General features: G+C 39.0%; 1 protein-coding gene across 1 annotated transcript in view; it reads right to left on the bottom strand.

The window, feature by feature from the left end:
* Positions 1 to 2,216: 2,216 nt before the first annotated feature.
* Positions 2,217 to 25,492, bottom strand: part of capn5b (calpain 5b) — a 53,460-nt gene continuing 30,184 nt past the window's right edge. The window contains exons 4-13 of the mRNA XM_046867225.1: positions 22,040 to 22,248; positions 15,375 to 15,567; positions 11,935 to 12,128; positions 10,140 to 10,217; positions 9,248 to 9,443; positions 7,636 to 7,758; positions 6,918 to 7,114; positions 6,661 to 6,782; positions 4,335 to 4,471; positions 2,217 to 3,577 (exon numbers count right to left, since the gene is read on the bottom strand). Coding sequence (XP_046723181.1) covers positions 3,395 to 3,577; positions 4,335 to 4,471; positions 6,661 to 6,782; positions 6,918 to 7,114; positions 7,636 to 7,758; positions 9,248 to 9,443; positions 10,140 to 10,217; positions 11,935 to 12,128; positions 15,375 to 15,567; positions 22,040 to 22,248 — 1,632 coding nt within the window. The 3' untranslated portion in view covers positions 2,217 to 3,394. The remainder of the gene's footprint in view (positions 3,578 to 4,334; positions 4,472 to 6,660; positions 6,783 to 6,917; positions 7,115 to 7,635; positions 7,759 to 9,247; positions 9,444 to 10,139; positions 10,218 to 11,934; positions 12,129 to 15,374; positions 15,568 to 22,039; positions 22,249 to 25,492) is intronic.

Genomic DNA, 25,492 nt, shown 5'->3' with positions numbered 1-25,492 from the left:
TTATCAGAAAAGATTATACAATAAATTACAAGTACATAGTTCTATAACTACATAGGAATAAACCTATAAACAGATATTTTCTTGAATTTAGGAAAAGATTAAGATCAGAATTGTAGCAAAGGCTTCCTTTGAAAATAAGACAAAAACTACAAAACTGTGGCAGAGGTTCTGAGGTGCCATTTTACGTTTAATAAATACCTGGTACATGAAGTTAACTTTAATACTTTTATTTTTCTTGAAGTGTAACAAAGGTGTGTCTTGTACCCCGGAGTGATTTCTAGAAAATATAGTACTCTGTGTTTTCTTTTAAAATTCTCAGGCAGTGAGAATGTCCACAATTCCTTTTCTTCTAATGTGCTAATAAATACTGAATGAATGACACAACACTTTTAGCGTTTAGCAATTTTAGCACTTCATGCTTTAACTAGTGAGCTAACTAAACCTCATCTCCCTGCACAGGGGTCTTCAGACTAAGAGCTGTACTCAGAGATGGCTATTAAAGTCTAAAAGAAATGACAGTGTTGATGTGTATTTAGATTAAGGTCAGATTTCCTGTCCTTCGCACTATATTTTACTCCCCTAAACTTGTCAGATTTGTCTTGAGGAGAAGCACCCTGTAGAGCCTTTTGGTTGCAATTACAATATGGCTTTCACCCTCATTATTCGGCAGATTAGAAAATAGCACTTAATTTAGCACATCATATTGTTATAAACTAAATCAATATAGCCACAAGGTACAAACTCAGAGTCATGTTCAGACAGAACCTCCTAGATAGTCTGTAGGAACATCTGAGATCTGAATGCTGATGTCTTTCTAAACTAAACTCTGAATACAGCCCTAAGGCAGAAGATCACTATGTCTTGATGTCTTCATGCCCCTGTTTACAGGCCACAATGCAGCAGCAGAGTGCATGAATCAAAGGTAGCTGCAGCGCCACAGAACACACCCCATGCTGGGTAAATTCTCTGTTTGTACAATAAAGAATTAAGCAACAATCCATTTTGTGTTGTTTTTCATTAATAGCTTGCTATAATTACATATTTAGAGTTGTACTCATAAAATAAAAAAACTGAGCAACAGTACACACCGATGGATGCTGGATTAGTATTAAATTAGATGTTGCAACCAGTGTCTTAATTTACTGTGAATGGATGCGATATTGATCATTTGACCAAAATACAGAATAGAAATCTGTTATAACTCGGTTGCAAAGATTCTTCTTAAATTCAACTTAAATGTCAGGATAGTGACAAGTAACAAATGATGGTAACATTAAAGAAAAGCTCAGGATAAATAGTTTTTGCAAAGGAACTGAGCCATTAAAGCAGCTTCATTGAGCTGTAGATTTTACTGGAGAAATGAGAACCATTCTTTCAAAAGCTATTTCCTTGGTTGGTGTTTTGATGATAATGGTAGAGAGCTGTTTAACTCACCATTCCTAAATTGTCCACCAGTATTTGACAGGATTATTCTTGTGTGTGTCTTGCAGTGCAGTGTCTATATACTTGCAGTGACTATATACTTTAAACCCACTAGTGGAGCCAAAACATGCCAGCAAAATTACATATATTAAATTATATTAAAATTAATTTGTTAACGGGAATGCTTAGTTTAACTAGACCACATCACAAACATTCACATGATATAATACATAATACGTAATCAATCGATCTCATTGAGCTGCATTGTTTTGGGGTTTTATAAAAAAAAAAAAATCTGAAATGAAGGACCTGAAATCCTGCCCCTTAAATGGAAATTAATAAATTCTATGTATTTTTTAAGCAGAATGGCTTGTAGTTGGTTAAAGGAAGGGGACAGCTTGTCATATCCAGGCTGCTAAAGGGCTTTAAATATAACTCACCACTCATTTATTATTAAGCTAAACAGCATTATGCATTATAAATTAACATTTTTTAGATAGCTAAAGTGTTGGTGAGGTAAAGACCATTATCATTGGGTGACAACCAAAAAACAAAAGAATTTCTGTTTAGTCTGTCTAGCTTTACATGCACATTATTAACTTAAAAACTCACGCTTTTGTTCATTGTCTATAAAGAGCAGACGACATTGGCTTCTTTCACCCAGCCTGGGTCTTCAAATAATTGTGTCTGGGGCTGCAGCTAGACGCTCTAATCATATCCTACTGTTCCATTATCTAATTACTTATCTATAATACCCCACTTTTCTTGAAAAAAAAAAGAAATTAAAACAAGACTGTGAATAAATGAAAATTTTACAATAAATGTCTTCATTCAAGTGATCTAAATATGGCAACATATATAACACATAGTTTGATAAAACTGTTCAAAAACATTTCCACCATACTAAAATGCTAGCAACACGCAAGCTGGTAATGGTAGTAATATAAATAGCTTTGTAGTAGTCCATAGTAAAAGGGCACATCAGCACTTGGAAAAGATAGTAAAGAGTCTGCGTTTCCTAGAGCATTAGTACGGCACCCCCTGGTGGAGCGGAGGAACAGTTCTAATAGGACTCGCATCATGGCACATGCTGTTTGGCAAGAGCTGAAGAGACCCAGCAGTCAGTCACGTCATGTCACAGTCTCATTCAGTGAGGTATACATGCAAAAGATGTGTATACACATATCCATCTCCTAAAGACTGCTCTCCACACTAAATCACTGCTGGGATTTATGTCGATTGACTACACATGCATGACCTTTGAAGGGTCGTCTGAGGGTGGCGGGGACGGGGGGGGGGTGTCTATTCGGAATTAGCATACGCACACACATGCGTGCGCACACACATAAGCTGTTTAAACTGTTATAGTCTTCAGGCAGTGGCGTTACTATGGAGATGGAGGCTGGGTGGGTTTTGGTCCCTAGAGGCGGCTGGTCGTGGCTGAACTCTGTGTCTCTGTGTTTCTTGGTATTGTTGCAAATAGTAACACCAAGCATGCTGCTGCACATCCAAAGAGCATCCAGTGTAAAGATTTCCAAGAATCCACGAAATTCAGATGCACTCATGTCAATCTCAGAGTTTTTCATAAAGCAGCTAGGGTGGGTCATGCGCTGTGCAAGGCATTAATAAATGGTTTCTTCCAAAAATGGTCTTCAGCGAGGTGAGTTATGCAAGTTTGAACTGGTGGGAATACCATGAAGGAGCACAAGAGTAATGGCGAGAACTGATTTTTGTTGAGGTAAGCAGGAAACGGAAACCATTGTGGCTGATCTCAAGATGAAGACTCCACAAAGGTCCCAATACCAAACTGACCTCGGCTGCTCAAGCACAACTAATGCGTAGCCCTTAGGAAAGCTATGCTAGTGCTGCAAAAATTATATGGGTAATAATGAGGTGTACCTTGATCACAGGCCATCGAGAGAGAAGGAAAAAGGAGGGAAGGGGCAGGGAGGAGACCATGTCTATGAAGGTGTCAGATGTTGATCAACATGGTACAGGTGATCAGGCGAACAGTCAGCATGCCGGGAAGGTCGTTATCTTGGCGGCTGCCTTTGTCTCGCAGGTGGAGAATGTGCTGCTCTTGTCGATCGTTTGGCTCGCTGAAGAGCGTCACCTGACCCAGGAAGGTGTCTACAATCACATTCTTATTGTAGATCTACCATTATCATGGTCCATTCGGAAGAAGATGTTAAAGGCAAAGAGAAGAGAAGATTAAGAAATCAGAAATGAAAGCCAAGAGTTAGAGTACATATCCACTTGCAAGTGTGCCGTTCTGTGCCGAATAATTTCAATATAAAGAGCATGTATGGTGGTATTTGGGAGCTTGTATTTGTGGTAAAATCTCACAAACTATGCAATTATGGACCATTAAGACTCTAGAAGTAATAGTCCATTATAGTATACCAGCCCTGGTCCTGGGGTTGGTGTGTTTTCTATTCTCTTCACTTAATTTGCTAATTACATGTTCATTTTGGTTTCAATTGGGTAGTGCCTCACTGCTGTTTTATTTCCTTGTAAATAACTTATGTTCAGCTTAAGCTATTTTAGGGGTTAGATGATATTAAATAAGCAAATTAGCGGTTACATTAAGTGGCTACTCTTATGCTGATAAAGTTTACCTACATAACCTAGTTGCTAACTAGCATTTGATGCTGTCAGTGGGAAGATCGATGTAGCAGATCTTAAATTCATGCAAATGAATCTGCCTTTGTGATTATTCAGTTATGCAAAGGTAGATCACAATTTGGCAGGAGGATTAAGATTTTTTCCAACCAAACCTATGAGAAGAGGAAAGGTGCAGCAACATAAGGCAATCAACATTTGTGAGTGGATGTGCACTGTTTGTAGTTGCTAGAAACAAGTCAAAAAAAAAAAATAAATAAAAAAATTGAAACAACGAGTTTAACACTTACCTCAATGTGAATGCCTTCTTTTGGCTTTTTGCGATAAAACACACCCTTGATGTCGAAGTTGGGACATCGGGTGTCCTTATGCACAGGTGATCGAACCTTCTCCCCCTCACAGGTGATAATCACGTATGGATCTGACGCTGGAACAACAAGGCTGGCAGTCACATACCCGTTTTTACAATTTGTGCACTTTTTTATGCTTATGCATCACAGTTATTGACCAAATCTAGAGATACAGCTGAGTGTTAATAGAACTGGGGCTAGGGACAGAGAGGTTTCTATTTTTGGCCAAAAATTATAATTTAAACCAGCAGATAAGAACATTAAGTGGAAGTCCACTTACAGTGAAGGACAAATCATAGGACACTACAGTGTTTCAATGTGAATGTGCCGAAAATCTGTCATGATTCAGAAATATGAGTCTTTCACCTATTAGAGACTGCAGTATGTTAAACAAACTGCATTAGAGCAGAATAAATCAGCTATATATATAAAAAATGAAGTGTGTAAAAAAACAGCCACGTTAATACAAGTAGACTGATTCATAGTTTTAGCACCCCAGGTCTGCATGTCTATGTTTCTCCCGCAGAGCAATTTATGCTCAATGCCACCAAGATTCATTGCCTCTGCCATTCATGTCATTTTGTTCCTTGTGGGGAATCAAGCAGGTCGGTGTGTACCTTAAAGAGCTCCCTGCTGGTTTTAAGCTCAGGAGAGGGAGAATTAGACTAGAGCTGATAAAGAAAGAACTTACAGGCCCTAGCTTTCCCAAAAACATGCCAGCTGATTTATTAACAATGTCTACCGAGTGTGTGATTTACATGAGCAAATAACATCTGTTTTGTGGGCTTGCTTAAATGGATCTCATTCGTTTAGGGTGTAGCTACCTAAAATTAAATAAACACAAGGCATTGATGCAAAAATATAATATAATATAAGAAGCTATAGAACTCAACCTGCTTAAGCAATACAATAGAAAATAAAAAAACACCCAGGAAAAACAACAGCAAAGACTTAAGGTCTCTCTGTAGTAGGCAGTGCACTGCAGTAGCTGAGCTGCATTACTAGAAAATTTTTAGACATACACTCAGGAGGTGACTCTTCACTGTTTAGTCATCATTTTGCTGCTTTCGGCTCTCTTGTGAGCTTTGTATTTTTTAATAGAATTTTGTGTAAATTGTAGAATCAGCGGCTCCATGAACACAACTGAATATACAGCTGACTGGCATTTAAGATATATAGACAGTATCTCACAAAAGTGTGGACAGTGTTTTTCAAAGCCATCTCCTGCACCTGACACACAGCAAGAGGAATCAATTTTTTTGAGGCCTGTTCTGAGTGAAACCAGTCTTGGAAAACCTCTGGCCATTAGATGCCTTGTTGGACATCCAGTGGTCAGTATGAGAGAATTGTGGAAATATATATATAGTATATAATATATAATATATAGTGTGTGTATATATACAGTACAGACCAAAAGTTTGGACACACCTTCTCATTCAAAGAGTTTTCTTTATTTTCATGACTATGAAAATTGTAGAGTCACACTGAAGGCATCAAGGGCTATTTGACCAAAAAAGGAGAGTGATGGGGTGCTGCACCAGATGACCTGGCCTCCACAGTCACCGGACCTGAACCCAATCGAGATGGTTTAGGGGTGAGCTGGACCGCAGAGTGAAGGCAAAAGGGCCAACAAGTGCCAAGCATCTCTCGGGGAACTCCTTCAAGACTGTTGGAAGACCATTTCAGGTGACTACCTCTTGAAGCTCATCAAGAGAATGCCAAGAGTGTGCAAAGCAGTAATCAAAGCAAAAGGTGGCTACTTTGAAGAACCTAGAATATGACATATTTTCAGTTGTTTCACACTTTTTTGTTATGTATATAATTTCATATATAATTCCACATGTGTTAATATATAGTTTTGATGCCTTCAGTGTGAATCTACAATTTTCATAATCATGAAAATAAAGAAACTCTTTGAATGAGAAGGTGTGTCCAAACTTTTGGTCTGTACTGTATATATATATATATATATATATATATATATATATATATATATATATATATATATATATATATATATATATATATGTGTACTTACTTCTGTGAGATACTGTATGTATGTGCATATACACACACACACACACACACACACACACACACACACACACACACACACACACATATATACACACACACATGTATACAAACACCTACGCACACAAGTACAGTACATGGAGAATCAGCTGAAGATTCTTATTGCTTTTTTTTACTGATCAATTAATTAGTAATAATAATCAATAGTTTCATGCTGTATGTGAAGGTTTACCTCCATTAGAGTCTTGGCCTTGCAGCCCCTCAGCGCTCAGCACATGCACCTGAGTGACCAGCTGAGGATACCCACACATCCCCGTCCAACAAGTCTGAGGAGGCTCATCTAGAGTCAACTCTCTGTTCCAAAGCAGAATATCAGGACATTCTGAGCATTTAACTCTTCAGCTTTGGATTTAGATTTTATGGAAACAGTACAGGATTTATGAGTAATAAAATCAAAATTATAAAGTAATCATTAGCGGTTAGGCTTACTTGCAATCTGAAGGCACATCTGTGAAAACCCGAAGGAGGAATTCTCCTTGCTGGCCTGGTTCGAAGGTTGTGGGGATGATGACATAGCGGCCCTCTTTCAGCTCTTTTTTCAGGAAGACGGAGCGAGAGTTGATGTAGATGGAACCTGCGACTTTCTGCTGCGCCGTGTGCATGCGGTACTTTCTGTTCAGTTCCACCTAGTGCAAAAAAGGATATGTATAACAGGTGAGGGTTTGTGAACAACCTGAAGCCCAATATTCTTGCAAATATTGCAAAAAAAAATCCAGAGCTGAGAAGTTATGTTTGTGCTGAATGGAAATGTTAATAAAAGCTAAATGTGGGTAATGGTTTAAATATCGCTATTGCCATGCGCTACTTTTTTTTCACTTCGTTTCCCATATTGTATAAATCATTACATTTTATTTACTTGAGAGCTGACTGGCCATCAGCCAGTCAATTATCCTTCCATCTAAATGATTAGAAATGCATCATGTAAGAATATAATGAAGATCATAACGAATGTAATAAGAATACAATGTATCAGTGCTTAAACTTCTATTGATGAAACTTCAAAAAGCGGCTACATTTAAAAACAACTGACGCCTCCTCCATTCTACTGCAAAATCTAGCTGAAATTGATTGTAACGCTAAGCTAGGTTGTGATGCATGTTGGCATGTTAGTTTCGACTATCTTTGTACCCTGTTTAAATGTCCATACCCGATGGATGTCAAAGCCGATAGCCAGGTTTTCTCCTTTGCCTTCTTTGGGAGTCGCTCTTTTCTCATTCTGCTGCAGGCAGATCAAAACCTCGTCCTCCATTTTCCTCACGTCAAACACGTACTACAGACAGGAGTAGATATTTTACAGCCACTTGCTCTCTTACAGAAATCCTAAGAGGCCATGCATTGTAATATATATATATATATATTTTTTTTGTTTGTTTTTTCATGATCTCAAAATAACCAGCAGTTTTGTCGTGATCACAACTTAATTTTATCGGGAACATGGACACACAAGCTGCCAAAAATTGCTATGTTATTATCCATGATGCTGCGATGATGCTACCATTAGAACATGTTTTTATGCCGATTTACTGATCACAAGGAATGTTCTAGATGCAGCATCATGAATAATATGTGTATGCGTGCCGGTGTGGGCACGTGGACGAGCACACTGCCACAAACAGTTATGGAAAATCAAGTATTGATCACGAGGAAACAATGTTTATTATGTCAAGATGACAAGAAAATTAAGTTGTGCATGTCCTTTAAGGACTTCTTAAAAACGGCATTATTAATGCACATTAATACATTTGAAAAAGGAACATAACTAAACATACACAACCGGACCCACAAAGTCTCGGATGTACCTTGGAGAAAGAGTTGCGACTGTATTGTATTCTTTCCATGTTTAGTAATGGGTTAATGTTGCACTATGGGATATTTAAAGGTTTAGGCAATTTTATATGCAAGCCCTTGACCCTGACATGTTTTAGTAACTTCTTGGTCCTAATGATGATCTAAAAATATGCTCTAACAAACTCTTTAAGCAAGTGTATCATTACAATTGGATCACATGACACTTTTATTGCACACTAATGTGAAACTACACGATAACAAATTTAGGGGTTTAACACCTATGGGTTGATATGCAATCTTATTTTTTTAAGTTTTTAAATCATTTTGAATGCTATATTCATTTTACCCAATTTCAGTAGTATAAGTTACTTTTGAACAGATTAATTACATCTCAGTAAAGGTAAAAACTTTAGATTGACAAATTTATTAGGACACCAGACCTGTCCAGCTAAATGGAGTTGTTCCATTGTATAAAATGTTTTAGGACTCGGTAGTATTAAATTCCCTTACACTGAACTAGTAGACCCAAACCTGTTCCAACATGACAATGCACCTGTGCACAAACTCAGCTCTATGAGAAATAGTTTACATGGGTTCAAATGGAAGATATTAAATGACCTGCTATAGAGCTCTGACCTCAACCTTACTGAATGTCTTCGGGATAAATTGGAACACCCAAGGCCTCCTCAACCTAAACCAGTACCTGATTATACTAACACCCTTGTGGTTGAATAAACACAAATCCGTACAACCTCACTCCAAATCTTGTGGAAAATCTTCCAAGAAGATTGAGGTTATCACAAAAGCAAATAAGGACTAAATTTGGAATGAGATGTCCAAAAAGCACATGCAAATCTGATGGTTAAGTGTCCACAAACCTTTGTCGATATAGTGTATTTATGTAAAGCAGTGTACACAGACGTTTCTTGTATCATGGTAAATAAAAATGAGCTTAGGACAGACTCACAGACCTGAGGGTTCTGCAGGAAAGTGGTTTTGTGATTGATGCAGCCTCCTGATCGGTTACGCAGGGGTTCGTCCCGGTAAATCCACAATCCTCTCATCACCTCCTCCTCCCAGGTCTTATGGATGCTCAGGTAGGACGTGTTGATTAGCCGACACAGGATGAGGTCAGTAAAGTAGTGGCAGAAATCCTCAAAGTTCATCCTGGTTGTATGATTAGAAGCAGCAGGCATTTTTTTTATTAACCAAATGTACCAAATCAGGATTCTCATTTAGCCTGTATTCATGAGTTAGCAAACTAAATTGCTATTATTATCTCTTTGAGCTGCTTTAAACTTTTTTTAGCCAACTGATTGGGGGTCTTATGTAACTAAAAACATTTCAAGTTTCACTAATAACCAGCCCCCCCTGCCCCGCCCCTTAAATAAACACTGCCTGCATTTCTTCAGCAATTTCAAATAGATGCTGTATTTCTGTGGATTAGCAAATATTACAATCTGAGTGTGCAGATAAATACTTAAATCTTTGTAGCAACCATATTGCACAACCAGAATTGTATTTTTCCTCTAAGCAAATATGGTGTCTGTTAACTTCCTAGTACCTGCTTCTCAAATAAAAAAAGAATCAGAATGCTTAATGTTAGGTAAAATTTTATAACAAAGTAAAAACAATATGGACAACTACCTCTAGCTTGGACAATCAAATTGATTAAATGTTAGTTTTCATAGTATGTTTAATAGACATTGTTACAAAGCAGATGAAATTTTGACAAAAGAATTCATGCAAATTTTGACAAGAAAATGTCATGCAAATCGCTAATTCATTTAGGTATCAAATCAGATTTCACTTTGTAAGTTTTATTCATTTGCCTAAGATGAAAGAAAAAAAAATATCTCTCACCAGAACTCTCCGTCATCCTGCACAGTAACACCCAGTTTCTCCCTCTCACTCTTGCTCACCTTGTTCCATTCCGCCGAGCTATAACACACACCACACTCGTCAGGTTTACACTGTTAGAGATTAGATCTCACACACTCAACCCCCCCATCCTTCCCACACACACACACACACACACACACACACACACACACACACACACACACACACACACACAACCTCCACCACACACCCCTCGAATCCGTGTCGCATCTCAGATATTTCTAGGGCACTGTAATATTCCAGTCAAGCGCTTCTCATCAAACCCTAAATTAATATTTAATTGGTAAAAAAATATGAAGAAAGTCTGTTTTCACCTCAATAACATCGTTCTGACTGCACAGTAAATAATTCAGAGTCCCATAACCAAAGCGGAGCTGCTGCTGACCTGAGGGCTGAACACGCACGAAAGATTTTTCTCCGATTGTAATTACGTTTCCATTTTGCACCCAGGCGCAGAATGAGACATTTAGGCTGTCATAAAACAAGCAGCCTGTCATTTAAATGGGCAATGTGAATATCTAAACACCCCTTGAACTTTTCCCTTTCCCCTGAAGGTGCTCCCAATTTTAGACCTGACCGCCTGCCTGCCTGCCTTGATATCTCAATTTTACACCAGTGAGCAGTAAGAATAGTCACTTTGGATGTGTGTTATTTAGCCTTGAACTCATCTCTAAGGAGGGAACGAGCCTGAGACTGATGATGTAATAAAATCTGTTGCACTTGCTAACAATGCTGTCAGTGGGAAAGTAGACATTTTTTGTGCTTTAGATTAATTACAGACCACTGATCATTTAAACATTCTGGCTTCCTGTGATTTAAAAGCACGATTTTAGACTGCAGTAATGAAGTAAATGTAATTCGTTATTGTACTCATGTAGCTTATTCTGTGCTTTACTGAAGTATTTCCAGTGTGGGAGATTTTGACTTTAACTTAATGACATTTCAAAATTAAATATATTTTTTTATGAAATCAGTCGTTCTTTTTAATTTATGAGCAAATAAAAATTTAACTGGTCAAAGACGGAGCAAGCCACCAATCAGGGTGAAGTGCGCGCTCTGTTTTGAACTTGTTTTTAATGCCGCTTGGTGGTGTCTACTTAACAGGAACCTACAGTTCAGCATCAATTTAACGGCAAGCAGCACATTTTGCGAGGAATAAATGAAAAAACTCTTGACTCTAACATGCTACAACACCCATGGCCTTATTTCAGCAATTTCTTTGAATTAGTTGAAAAGAAGGACTCGTAATAATTCTAATAAATATCAATCAGTGTCTGACTGAATTATATCATTCTATTATTAGACTGGTGTGCTAAAAGTCTTGTGACAAAAATTGTAAAAGGAAAATGATAGCCATAATAAATCATAGTACTTTGAATACTTAAGCACATTTTAAGGCAGATACATTTGTACTCAAGTAAAAGATTAAAGGAAGCAGTTTAAACACTATCCTAAAGTAATATTTTACCTACTATATCTCTACTTTAACTTGAGTACATGATTTGTGTACTTTGTCCACCACTGCTTTGTAACAAATCACATCATGTCATGCATCTTCATTATATACTTAAGGTGCTCTAATGAAGGCTGTTAATAAGCACAAGTCCCAACTAGGGATGAAAAATTAATGCAAGCCTAGTGCTCTGCTCTCTGCCCTGAGTCTTCACACATGTACACAAGTTCAGTGGATTTTAGATGAGTGTCTGCCTCCAGTGGGCACCTCAAATACTCTCGTCTTGTTGACTAAAAAATTCACCTGTCGCTCCATGGCCCGCTCCACTCCTTCTCCCCCCAGGGGTTCCTCATGCGAATCATGTGCAGTTTCTCAGATTTGAAGAAGGCCAGCAAGCCGTGGCCCAGACGCACTTTGCGAACGTCGGTGACTGCGTAAGCATGACCTTTGACAAGCCCACATTCCAGCCGGGCCTCCATGTCCTCCACTGTGTTCGCCTATGTAAAAATGGAACCCAGATTCAACACCTAATATGCCAAATGAAATAAATTCAATAATGCAGACGCTAGCAAATAATGCCAGAGGGTAGATACAATTATTTTGTCTCATGATTAAATTTATATTCGAATTTGATTGTGTGAGGAACAGCAGTAAAAGTTGAATTTTAATTTCAAGTTTAAATGAGCAGTCATTTTCTGGGAATGTGCTTTGCATAACTGATAAGTGACTGGAGCCCATCACACAATAACAGACTAGAACACTTCCGAAAGTGGAGAAAATTAAGCTCTCAGCATATGATGTCCTGTAAACTGCCTGTGCTACCCATTATTTAACATAGGAAACATTCTTAGACTGTCTCTGTGTGCAAGCAAAGACAGGAGAGTGGCGTCAAGCAAAGCAATTAGGCTGTGTCTGAAACAAGCACTACCAGACACACACCTGGGGTAACATTCTTCAAATTAAACTGTCTCCTGTACCGAAAAGGCAATAAACCAACCCCAAATCTTGAAGCTGTGTTAGAACTCAATAAACCCATAGCTCTAAGTTCATTCCTAGATCGAGTTAATTCCTAAACGCCTCTTGGTTTGCTTTCACAGCTTCCATCTGTTTTGATTTGCAAAAGGGATTCTCAAAATGTGCTAATACAAAGGCGCGTTTTTATAAAGCCCGGGGGATTTGTGTGCGTTTAATTTGATGCGCCAGTGTAGCCACAAAGGTCTCTGATCTCGGTGTGTATAAAAGTCACGTCGCTGGTGCTTCACTGTGAGATAGAGAGGGAGAGAAAGAGAGAGTGAGAGAAAAAGCTTGTTGATAAAAAAGTCACGCAACCAATAAAAGATTGCTTCATCTCTGGGATTGGACTCATTTACAAGAAGATGAAAATCGGAGAGAAAATAGATGGTTACAAAAAAACAACGCTGTTTTTATTATAGGCAGCACCCTGAGGAAATTTATACTGCTGTTAGGTTGATCTTTGACGCTCAGGAGATTCTCACTTATGATTTGTTATGGCTTCAAGTGCTCCTTTACAATCTAATAAAGAAAGGTGACAAACTTGCAGTGATGCCTTTAAGGATATGCCTTATATAGTAGCTTTCGCTAGAGGACCTACAACGTGTAGTGTATGATTAATTTGCCATTTCTCCTAATTACAAGTTATTTATTGAGCATCGACAGCTCACCAATAATGGCAGGTGGAGCAGAGCCCCATGAATAAACAAATTAATCTTCAATCAATCATTCAATCAATCAAATTTTATTTATAAAGCACATTACAACCACCAAAAGGAGCATAAGGCGCTTTACACTAAAGCAAAAAATAGACAATAAAAATAACTAAAAAGAATTCATTAAAAGTAAAAAATTAAAAATAATAATAAAAAAATAAAAAAATAATAATAATAAAAAACACAATGTACATAAAATAGCAGTTGAATCAGAGCTACATGTTAAAATCTTGTCTATATAAACGAGTTTTCAACTGCGATTTAAAAATACTCAGCACAGTGATGCATCGTATGTGTGCTGGAATCTTCATAAACTTTCTGACATTGATTATTTTCCTTTAATAACCTGCCCCAAGAGTATTATTCTTTAATTATACCTGTGCCATGCGCTTCACTTTTAAAGTAGGTAAGCAATTATTTGCAGAAAATAATTTAGCCATAAAGTTTTTAGAGAAAGCTGAACCCCAACCAGAAATTCAACATCGGAATACAAAGACACATTTAAAATTTACTATACATTACCTGTCAAAAGTTTGGACACACTTTTTTTTACTAATTTCTCTTAATTTTATGATTTTTAACATTTACATTAATACTGAAGACATCCAAACTATGAAATTACATGTATGGAATGATATTATAGTAAACAATAATTTGCTAAATAGCCCAGAATATATTCTTTTTGTCTGATTCTTATATAGCCAATTTTTTTATTTTTTTATAACAGCCAAAAGTCCGTAAAGCATTTATGTAAATGGCATTTTCTGAGGTTGGTAATTCTAACAAACTTATCCTCTGCAGCAGAGGTAGCTCTTGGTCTTACTCGGACAGTCCTCATGAGAGCCTGTTTCTTCATAGTGTTTAATGGTTTTGGAGACTGTACTTGGGGCTACATTTAAAGTTTCATTTCTTAAAGTAATAATGGACTGTCTTTTTTTTTACTTAAATGAATGTTGCCATAATATGGATTTGTAGAGTAGTTGTATTGTAGTAGCACTAATAGGGCTATTGTCTGTACTCAACCTTTCCTCTGCACATGACAAATAATAGTCTAAAGCTTCAAACTCAAACTGATGGATTGGATGCTTTAGTATTAATGTACAATGTTTGAATTTTATTTAATTTACGGAGAATTTGTATCCAAACTTTTGACTGGTACTGTATTACCTTTCAAGCCCGGGTATTGCAAAACTGCCGCACTTTGTTCCCTGAGCAAAGCACTTAACCCTCTGTACTCTAGGGGCGCGTGATCATAGCTTCTGAACAAGCAGGGATATGCGAGAAAAGTTTTTCACTTTGCTGTAATGTATATGTGACAATAAAAGGCTATTCTATTCTTCTATTCTAACAAGCCCAATCAGATGACCCCTTTTAGTGATCACCTCCAATGAAAATATTCACAACATAAGCATTGGGAAACGTGATTTTTTTTGAATGTCTAATAATTCATGCTGCGGTTCCAGTTTTTCGAAGCAACTAGACTGGCGTGCAAATTAAGGTAACATTGTCTTCTTCCTTTCTAAGTTGGAGGAGCCGCAAATTTTAAAAAAGAAAGGAAAATGCATGTGCACCAAGGTGACCACAATTATTTATCTTTTTCAAAGTAAAAAAATGGAGCTAATCATATTACTGACAAACTTCAAAGTCTTTGTCCTTAAGGACTTTGTACAAGACAGATGAAGCAGAGGAGGTCTCGTTCAAACAGCTTCAAACTTCAGGCTGACAAAAAGAGAAAACAAGACAGAATTGCGAGAAAAAAAGGCAGAATTGCTGGGAATGAAGTCAGAAAATCGGAATTAGCAAAAAAAAAAAAAAAACTAATTCAGGCTTCAGGCCAAAAAAAAGAAACAGAAAGTTTCTAAAGCTTGGGATCAATTTAAACTAAAACATAACTAAAGAAAACACTGTGTTTACTTATTTTTTTACTTATTTTTTTACTCATTTATTTTTTACCTAAATAAATAAATAAATAAATAAATAAATAAATAAATAAATAAATAAGCATGTGCCACTTACCCTGATGGAGCAGCTGATGAGTCCGTCTCGATTGTGGACCTTCAGCACTCTCTCAAACAACTGGTTCCTGGCTGCCTCATCCTGAGCAAACATTCCTTCTAGCAAGTCCACTGGCTCTGAGACACCACCTGTGAAGTCCACCAAAGCATCGGCTGTGTTCCCCCCATCCAGAGCTTCATAGCAGCCGTACACTCTGAAAAATAAGGTGATGCTTTTTATTCCCAATACATTCTCCCAAACTGTATAAGTGTATTTGGTTATATGTTGTCCTATATTGCTTATATTATTTGAATTCTGGTACGAATCAAGTCTGTCTGTCTGTCTGTCTGTCTGTCTGTCTGTCTGTCTGTCTATCTATCTATCTATCTATCTATCTATCTATCTATCTATCTATCTATCTATCTATCTTCTGTCTAACGTAATTAATATTTTTTTCAGGTGTTGCAGCAAATATTTTAAACAATTTGGTACTGCTGATTATAAAAATTGTTCAATGAGTAGAACAAAATAGCCGACACTGCAGCACTGCATAGCATGTTTCGTGTCCCACATTCTTTGATTTCATAATTAAAAAAAAAATATCCAGATACCTTTCACATTCCTGTGTGGTGAATGAAATATACTATATTTCTATACTATAAATAACGGTTAATGTAACAGCCTCAAGTTACATTTCACACAAAAGTCTCCCACACAGGCCCCCCGGAACTCACGGGGGTTACGTTCTAAGACTTCAGAAAATCTGTGAATTTTGGACAAACCCCCGCAGCCGCTATGGTACCTATGGTTTAGTGAATTCATCTAGACATTATATCACTTTAAAAACTTAATGGTGTACAGTATTTGACCAAATACATAGTTAAAAATTGTATTCTTAATGTTCGTGAACATTCTGTCCCGCTGCGGATTCCTGCAAATTTTAAGATAATCTGCAACTTGCAGTTAGTTAGGTTCCAAATGAGAACCCGTGAATCTTTCGAGCAGCAAGTTCCGAACCGCGAATTATCAGGGGTTGACTGCACTTTAATAGGAAAATATGAGCAGAAATTTCATAGCTTTTTTTTATAGTACATGCAGAGAGAAATATTCATTTAAATTTACACATGCTATTATTGTAAAATAAATCATTTAGTTTGCATCAAATTCATTAGTTTTACACTTAATTGCTTTTTATTGTAACAGAGAATGAGCTTTAGATAAGCCTTGAAGAAGAAAATAAAAAAGATGTTAAATGTTAGTCGTCCTCATACAGATTTATTTTATAATATTACAAACAAAAAAAAAGAAACTATAGAAGGCTACCCAAGTTCATCTACTCCAAAACATACAAACCATATTGTCATAGAGCTGGCTTTGTGCATGGGGTATTGTCATGCTGGAACAGGTTTGGGTCTCTTAGTGAAAGGAAAATTTCATGCTGCTACATCCAAACACATTCCATACCATTGTGAACTTTTGCTGTTTCCACACGGGCAGTTTTAATTGCCGGATGTGTGCCTCATGGGAGATTTTGGTGCTCGATTTTAAGACTTAAATGCGTAAACTTTCTTCTTCTTCTTCTTTTGGCTTGTGAATGGAGGGTGAGGCCAGGGGAGACAAACGGTAAGCATCACACAACTGTTGGGAATGCATCTAATCAGTGTTTTCTTTTGCAGTGAGCGGAGTGGAAAAGGATAAAAGAAGTGAGAGAGAGAGATAGACACAGAGAGACGTGTGTGTGCATGACAAAGTGAAAGTAACCTATAAAGAAACCTGGTTCTGCCAAAACTGGTCGTCCCATCACTGTCCTACCTTCCGCTGAACCGTTTGCTCTCCCACAATACCCTTTTATCACAAATCACTCCTGCCACTCTTTTACACCCATTACACCCTGCCTGCACTCTTTTATTCACTTCTCTAACACACGCTACATTACTTTGCACTGTTGACCCAGGTACTTAAACTCCTCCACCTTCTCTGCCTCTTCTCCCTGCAACCGCACCACTTCACTGCCCTCCCTCTCATTCACACACATGTACTCTGTCTTACTCCTACTGACTTTTATTCCCCTTCTTTCCAGCATGTACCTCCACCTCTCCAGGCTCTTCTCAACCAGCTCCCTACTCTCACCACAAATCACAATATCATCCGCAAACATCATAGTCCACGGAGACTCCTGTCAACCTCATCCATTACCAGTGCAAACAGAAAAGGGTTCAGAGCCGATGCTTTATACTATCCTGCCTCCACCTTAAACCAGTTTGTCGATTCTACTGCACACTTCACTGCTGTTCACACCGTCCTCATACATATCCTTCTCTGCCACACCTGTTTTCCTCATAGAATACCACAACTCCTCTTTCTGCACCCTGTAATACGCTTTCTCTAAATCCACAAACACACAATGCAACTCCTTCTGACATTCTCTATACTTCTCCATTAACATCCTCAAAGCAAATATTGCATCTGTAGTGCTCTCCACAGATGGTCACCTCTTCTCTTAGCCTGGCTTCCACAACTCTTTCCTATAACTTAATGGTGTGGCTGATCAACTTTATTACCCTGTAGTTACTGCAGGTCAGCACACTCATTCTCCATTCCTCAGGCATCCTCTCAGCTATCAGAATTTTGTTAAACAATCCTGTTAAAAACTCCACTGCCATCCCTCCTTAACATCTCCACGCTTCTACTGGTATGTCATCTGGTCCAACCGATTTTCCACTCTTCATCCACTTAATAGCTGCTCCCACTTCCTCCTTACTAATTCTATCCACTTCCTGCTTCAGCATCTCCACATCATCCACCCTTCTCTCTCTCTCTCTCTCTCTCTCTCACTTTCCATATTCATCAGCTTTTCAAAATACTCCCTCCACCTTACTCACTCTTCTTACTAGTTAACACATTTCCATCTGCATCCTTTATTGCTCTAACTTGCAGCGCATCCTTCCCAGCTCGGTCCCTCTGCCTGGGCAATCGTTACATTTACATTACATTTACATTTGTGGCATTTAGCAGACACACTTGTCCAGAGCAATGCACAAAAGTGCTTTGCGTCTCTATAAATCCTTTCTCCTTCCTTAGTGTCGAACTTTTCCTACAGCTCCTCATATGCCTTTTTCTTGGCGTTTGTTACATCACTCTTCATTTGCTGCCACATTTTCTTGTACTCCTGCCTACTTTTCTCATCTCTCTGCTGATCCCAATTTTGTTTCGCCAACCTCTTTATCCTTTCCTGTACTTGCTCATTCCACCACCCTGTCTCTTTGTCTTCCTTTCTCTTTCCAGATGTCACACCAAGTACCTTTTTAGCTGTCTCCCTTATCACTTCTGCAGTAGTTACCCAATCATCCAGCACCTCTTCACCACCACCGAGCCCGTCTGACCTCTTCCCTGAATCTAACACTACAGTCTTCCTCCTCCAGTTTCTACCATCTTATTATTTTTTCAGTTCTTACTCTCTTACTCATCTTCTTCACCTCCGAAGCCATCCTACAGACCACCATCTGATTCTGTATATCTACACTGTCCCCTGCCAACACCTTATAGTCTCCAATCTCCTTCAGGTTGCATCTCCTACATAAAATGTAGTCCCCCTGTGTGCATCTTCCTCCACTCTTACACATCACCCTATGCTGCTCCTTTCTCTTAAAATAAGTATTCACCACTGCCATTTCCATTTCCAAACTTTCACTCTCCTTCACTTGATGTTTCTGTAGATGTCTTTTCACTCTCCTTCTCCTCCTCTGGCCAACAGTAGCCCAATTTCCACTGGTACCCTGTTGGCTAACAATACCTGTGGTGGTCGCTGGTAACCCGGGCCTCGACCGATCCGATATGGAATTTAGTTTTGTGATCCGCATATTTCATTTGGCACATGTTTTGCACCGGATGCCATTCCTAACACAACCCTTCCCATTTATCCGGGTTTGAGACCGGCACTAAGAGTGCACATAATATATTAGAATATTAGACATCTATAGCATATAATCTATTGCTAACTTATTCACATTAGCCTTTTCTGCATAGCTTGCATACTGTTATCACCCAATTCAGATTCACACAATCCACCACAATGCTTTTTTTTTTTAAATAGTGTGTTTTTAAATAGTGTTTTTTTTTTTAAATAGCTGCATCAACAGCAATTTGGGAACACTCCACGTTGTCCACGCTCTGAATCACGTTTGTAATCTGTCCAACGGAGAGGCGCAACATCCAGGAAGCTATAATATGCTGGGAGTGCAGGGAGTGTGGCTTGGAGACGCAGCGTCTCATTCCCCTAAGGGGAACATGGGTTAAATACGTAACCTAGAGATGTTCCCTTTCAGGATCTCGAGCTGCGTCAACAACGCTTTGGGAACAAGAGTTCAATCACGCCAGACTGACACTTCCTAAAGATGGAGAAGCCAGGAGTGGCTCTAAAGTCAAGGTTATAGAACCTGATAAAGGTCAGTCGGGTGGACCAGCCTGCAGCGTTACAAATGTCTTGGAGTTGGACTCTAGAGGACCAGGCCATAGAGGCCACCACACTCTGGGTAGAGTAGGCCTTGACCCCGAAAGGAGCAGGGAGACCAGAGGACTCACAGGAGGATGAGATGGCATCCACTATCAACCTGCTAAGGGACTGCTTGTTGGCAGGCCCTTTCTTATAGGGCCTGGGGTGAACTCCAGGCGGTACAGGGTCACGGAGAGAGCCTGTAGGTCCCCGAACCTCTTCAGGGAGGAGATATCCAGAAGAAACACAGTCTTGACTGACAAAAAACCTAAAGACCACCTCGGCCAAGGGCTCAAAGGGGGGGCTTAGACAAGTGCCACACAGGGCTAAGAACTCCAGAACTCCTGGGAGCAACGTGATACAGCGTACAGGCGCGTTCTCTGCAATGTCTGTACCATGGCATCCAGCCCAAGAGGGGCTGGGTAATTGAGAAAAAAACAGAGGGGACAGTGCAATGTCGCAAACAGATCTTCTCCATCTCTTATGCCCTCAAGGGTCCACAAGAGGATCTGTCATGCCAGCCTGTATAGGGGGCTAGATCACAGACCGCCCTGATGGCTGATATAGGAGACCACCAATCTATTGTCCGTACGGACCAGCACATGGCAGTCCCTCAGGTCTGGGAGAAAGTGCTTCAATCCAGAAGCATGGCCAGCATCTCCAGGCAGTTCATGTGCCAAGAGATCAGGGAGTGGGGTCGGTGGGTCAGTCGTTAGCATTACACGTCAACATGGAGCTCCCAGCACGGGGCCTTGAGACAAAACGCAGGTTCTCTCCACACGTCTAAGGCTCGAAGGGCTTGCCGCGAGACCTTGATGGTGCGGAGTGGGTTGCCCTTCTGGGAACAGCCTCTGTCAATGTGGAATCACTGTGATGCTGCCATCAACCCCAGCAGTCTCTGAAACTGCATCATAGTGAGTGACTGGCCTTCTTTCACTCTCTTGACTGCTGTGAGGATAGACTAGATCTGAGCGGGAGACAGTTGGGCCCGCATAATTGTCAAATTCCACTATGCCATAGAAGATGTGTTCTCTATACTGGAGAAAGCACACTCTTCTTGGCGTTTAGTCTTAGCACCAGCTCCTTCAGATTGGCGAGAATATTAACCAATCATCGATATAGTTCAGAATGCAGACGCCCCCGAGCCTCTGTGGGGTCAGATTTATGCATTTTGTGAAGGTGCGGGGTGAGAACGCAAGGCCGAGAGGAAGGACCCAGCATTGGTAAGCTTCTACCCCAAAAGCAAACCTCAGGATAATACCTCTCTTTATATCTATCGTGACAAATCTAATTTGAGATATGACCTGCTTCACGGTCAGCATCTTGAACCAACCTCAATAGTGAGCGGTTCAGCTGACGTAGATCTAGACGATGCCACACCTGGTGAGAGATAGCCTGCCAGCCACTCTTCAACCCCGGTCATCGTCCCGTAACCACACTCATTCAGCCCTACTACGTTCGCGTAGAGAGAAAACATTAGGACTGAAGAGGCAGGCAAAGTAAGGCTTAGCCCAGGACCTGGACACCTTAGTGTGCCGGTCCGAGAAAAAAGGAGCAGACCCCGGTGTGGATGCAGCAACGCAGGTTGCAGAAAATGCTCGTAGAGTTTACCAGACAGTGACAAATGTGCGCAGGATATGCACAAAATGTGTGGAGAATATGCACAGAATGTGCAGAGAATATGCACAGAATTTGCGCAGCTGGCTCTCTCGGAAACCGAGCTAACGTGCTCTGATCCCAAGCAAGCGATGCACAGGCTGTTTTTTGTGCACAGTCAGAATGATCGCTTGCTTTATTTTTTTCCGGACATTTACCCCTTACCAACAAACACACACAGAGCTTCCTGGACAAACAGAAGCTAGCGTCGGCTCCACTGAATGCACGTTTAATAGCTTCCTGGTTGTGATGTCACCCTGCTGGCCACTCCATTGCACAGATCACATACATGATTCAGAGCATGGACAATGTGGAAGCATTCCCAAAGCGTTGTTGACGAAGCTCGAGTTCCTAAAAGGGAACCACCTCTGGCTGGAAAAGTCAGGTATCCCAATACTTTTAGTGTATTAGTGATTGTATGATTAAGCAATAAATGCAATACAGTTTTCTAACATATTTATATGCTTAATAATTCTGGATTTATATACATAATATTAAAACAAATCAGTGTGGCGTGAGTTTGTATTATAGTGTGTACTTGGCATAAGCTTTCTCCACCAAGGCACTCCAAAACTCATTGCTGTCATTTGAGTGGCAGTACACCAGCTGATTTTCCACCGTGGGTAGGCGGTCATCGATCACAACGTCCACCCACTCCCCAAAGCGCCAGAAGCGGAAGTGGAAGATTCCTGCATAAGAGTCTGGTTTCTCTGGATCCCATTCCTGCTCTTTCCAGTCAGGAATTACCTAAAAAGAGAGAAAGAGAGAGAGAGAGAGAAAGAGAGAAAGAGAGAGAGAGAAACATAGAATATAAATAACATTGCACAGATCTTGCTTATATTATGTTAAATAAAAAAAAAGACCAAGCTAATTTACTGCAGTTTTACAAGTCATATAATTGTTTTTAACCGCCTTGCGAAGACTGACCCGGTTTTATTTTTAGCTCTGTTGCTTAACAGTGGCCTGCCACGCGATTTGTTCACACATGCAACTTGGCTGGGGACAGCTTCCTGTGGGGAGGGGCCATGCCAATCAAGGTTTCCAATTTAACTTGTCTCTGATTAGCATGCTGCGAGGCTCGAGCTTGCAAAAGGATGGGACCGTAGGAGCATGATGAGCACCCCTTTACCAAATGATAACAGCTCCTGCTGGAAGGACATCAAAGTGATTTAGGATGCATGGAGGAGCTGTTTAATTTCGATGAAGCTTCTGTGAGATGACAAAAAAGACTGCATTTTAATACATTTCGGTGGTAATCTCTCGTTGAATAGAAGGTCTGGAATAAGAACATATTGCGACCATGAGTACGAGCGACGATCTTGGAAAATGTGTCAACATACATTATGTCCACATACATATCAGATCCATCAGACTCTGTCATGAACTCATATACTATACGTGTGTGTGTGTGTGTGTGTGTGTGTGTGTGTGTGTGTGTGTGTGTGTGTGTATAATCATTTTACAAATAACTAGTCTAATTGCCTAATGTAAAACAAGTACGTTTTCACATGGCTGACATTTTCTGCCTGTTGATCCGCTGTTTGAACTCGTCTGACCGCTAAATAGCACTCAAAAGCAAATGCATTTAAATCCCCTTCTAATTATCATCAGCATTATTTATAAGTCCTTGTTTTGACACTTAATTTGTCACCTTATTAAATCTTTAATTTGGTCAAAAGCCTCTGTTCTCTCTCTCTCTTCTGAAAGTGGAATGTGATTTATTTGACCATATTTAGCTTACAGTGTTTGTGACCAATTTTCTGCATTAACGTAGTTAAATTGTGCAATTTTATCTTATTTTAGTAAAAAAAATACTAAGAGTTCTTTATTATGATTTACTGGGATATTTTTTTATCTTAGGAATAGGATATCATTTTAGGAAAGCTGTCATTAAGAACACTTAGCACTTTAAGAAAATTAAGAACTTAGCCAGAATCTTATCTAACCAGAATCGGATATGAATTTATCACATCTAAAATTACACTGCTAACCCTTTAAACCTGCCCATACCATAAAACCTGGGTCAGATTTATCTGTATCACACCTCAGTGCCATTAAGTATTGCGCAATACATAAACACAATTAGTATCACTGCATGTTTTTTTTGTATATGCATGTACTCGTTAAAGACAACTAATATGAAGTGTGATTGATAATGATGATTGTATTATATTAATAGTATTACCATTAGTATAATCTAGTAGTAGAAGCATGATCTGAATGCCAACTAGTGTTCTAAATCTAAAAGCTAAAATATAATGAAGCGTACGAAAGACAGTTTTTTCTTCTATAAAGGTAGAGATAATGCAGCCAGGCAAGGCACATGTTGTTACTCAGATTTAAAATGCCATTTTACACATTCCTGCTTAAAAAACAAAACAAAATTAACGCTAACATTAGTGGCATGCCCTTTTGCTAGTACTTTCTATAACAGTTTACGTTTAGAGAAAAGAAGATCTTCGTATCTAGAGGTTGGGATATAAACTCAAAATGAAACAAGTGCCATGAATCTTGCGAATTTTGGAGAATCGATACAGTATCGACAGACAAATTATCGTGATACTCACGTGTATCAATATTTTCTTACACCCCTAGTATGCAGATCATGCTGGTCAATATTGTACCGTAATTTCCGGACTATAAAGTGCACCCATATATAAGATTTTTATTTTGAACATAAATAAGCCGCACCTGTCTATAAGCCGCATAAGTCTATAAGTCTACACTGAAACTAATGAACTTTACACAGGCTTTAACGAAAGACTGTTACATGGTGTAACGGGTGAAATATGTTGTGGCTCCTTTAAGAGCAGAGCGGCATTTTGGGAATAGCATGCCGCTGCATTTTTCCCGGTATTACTGCATGTGTGCAAGACCGAGGAATATGTCTTTATTATTTTCTGATGCTCATTTCTAAGTTTCTTTGACTAACCCGTAATGCTGTTGCCAAGAAAAATAAAAAAAAGCACAAGTTTTGGAAACCTGTCTGTGCTTAGGATTTATGTTGCAACTGGAGTTAGCGAGCTCTCCCATGACCCAGACTCAACGCGTTACAAAGGCTTGTATCTAAACAGTAGCCCACCGAGAAAGTCATAGTTCACTGTCTTCCGCCTTTCTTTTACAACTATTTCTCTCTGGAGTATTTCTTTTGGCATCGTCGTGTGTTTAAAAATCACCACCGGTGGAAGTTTTTTCGTTTCGGTTCGGAAATTTCATTGGTCTAATGTTATGTCGCTCAGTTTTTTGCCTTAAAGTTTGTGAAACCGGGAAAAACCCAGGAAAAATCCTTAAATTAGCCGCTTTGTTGTTTAAGCCGCGGGGTTCAAAACGTGGGAAAAAGCGGCTTATAGTCCGAAAAATACGGTAATTTATTCAAAACACACGCACACACACACACATTTCCTTAGTTCCAAAATTTGCAAGTGCAAGTGCAATAGTCATACATGAAGAACAACACAAAAAAAACAACACAAGCTCACAAATGAAAACACAACAAGCTTAAAAAAAATGCTTAATTTGTGGGTTTTATGTTTTTTTCATGATTGTGGCATCATGTATAATAGTAGGAAACATTCTGTATATAGTTTTAATAAATGATTAATGACAAACTCCCTGCCTTTCAATATAAATGAGCTTGGAGTATTACCCTACCAAGTACAGGAAAATGTGCTGAAATTCTTTGTCTATCACAGACCTTTTTATTTAATTATAAATTACTGTTGTGATTTTATAAATACATTTCACATGCTGTAATATACTGTATATCAGTAGACTGGTTTAATTTTTTCTCCTTATGAAAAAGGTTTGGGGTCTTTTTCTGTGCAACTGGGTGGCATTTTGGGGAAAAACTTCACTAGCTTAACTTAAAGAAATATAAATATATAAATATAATCATTCCTAAAAAAAAAAAAAAAAAAAAAAAAGCATTCCTGAAATGTTTGTACAATTCAGGCCTAGTGTATATACAGTACATCTGACTCAGTGAGACAGT

This window comes from Silurus meridionalis, chromosome 15, assembly GCF_014805685.1.
Source record: "Silurus meridionalis isolate SWU-2019-XX chromosome 15, ASM1480568v1, whole genome shotgun sequence".
In the NCBI taxonomy this organism is placed as follows: Eukaryota; Metazoa; Chordata; class Actinopteri; order Siluriformes; family Siluridae; genus Silurus; species Silurus meridionalis.
Note: the sequence above shows the minus strand (reverse complement) of the source record. Positions and strands in the feature narration are given on the sequence as shown.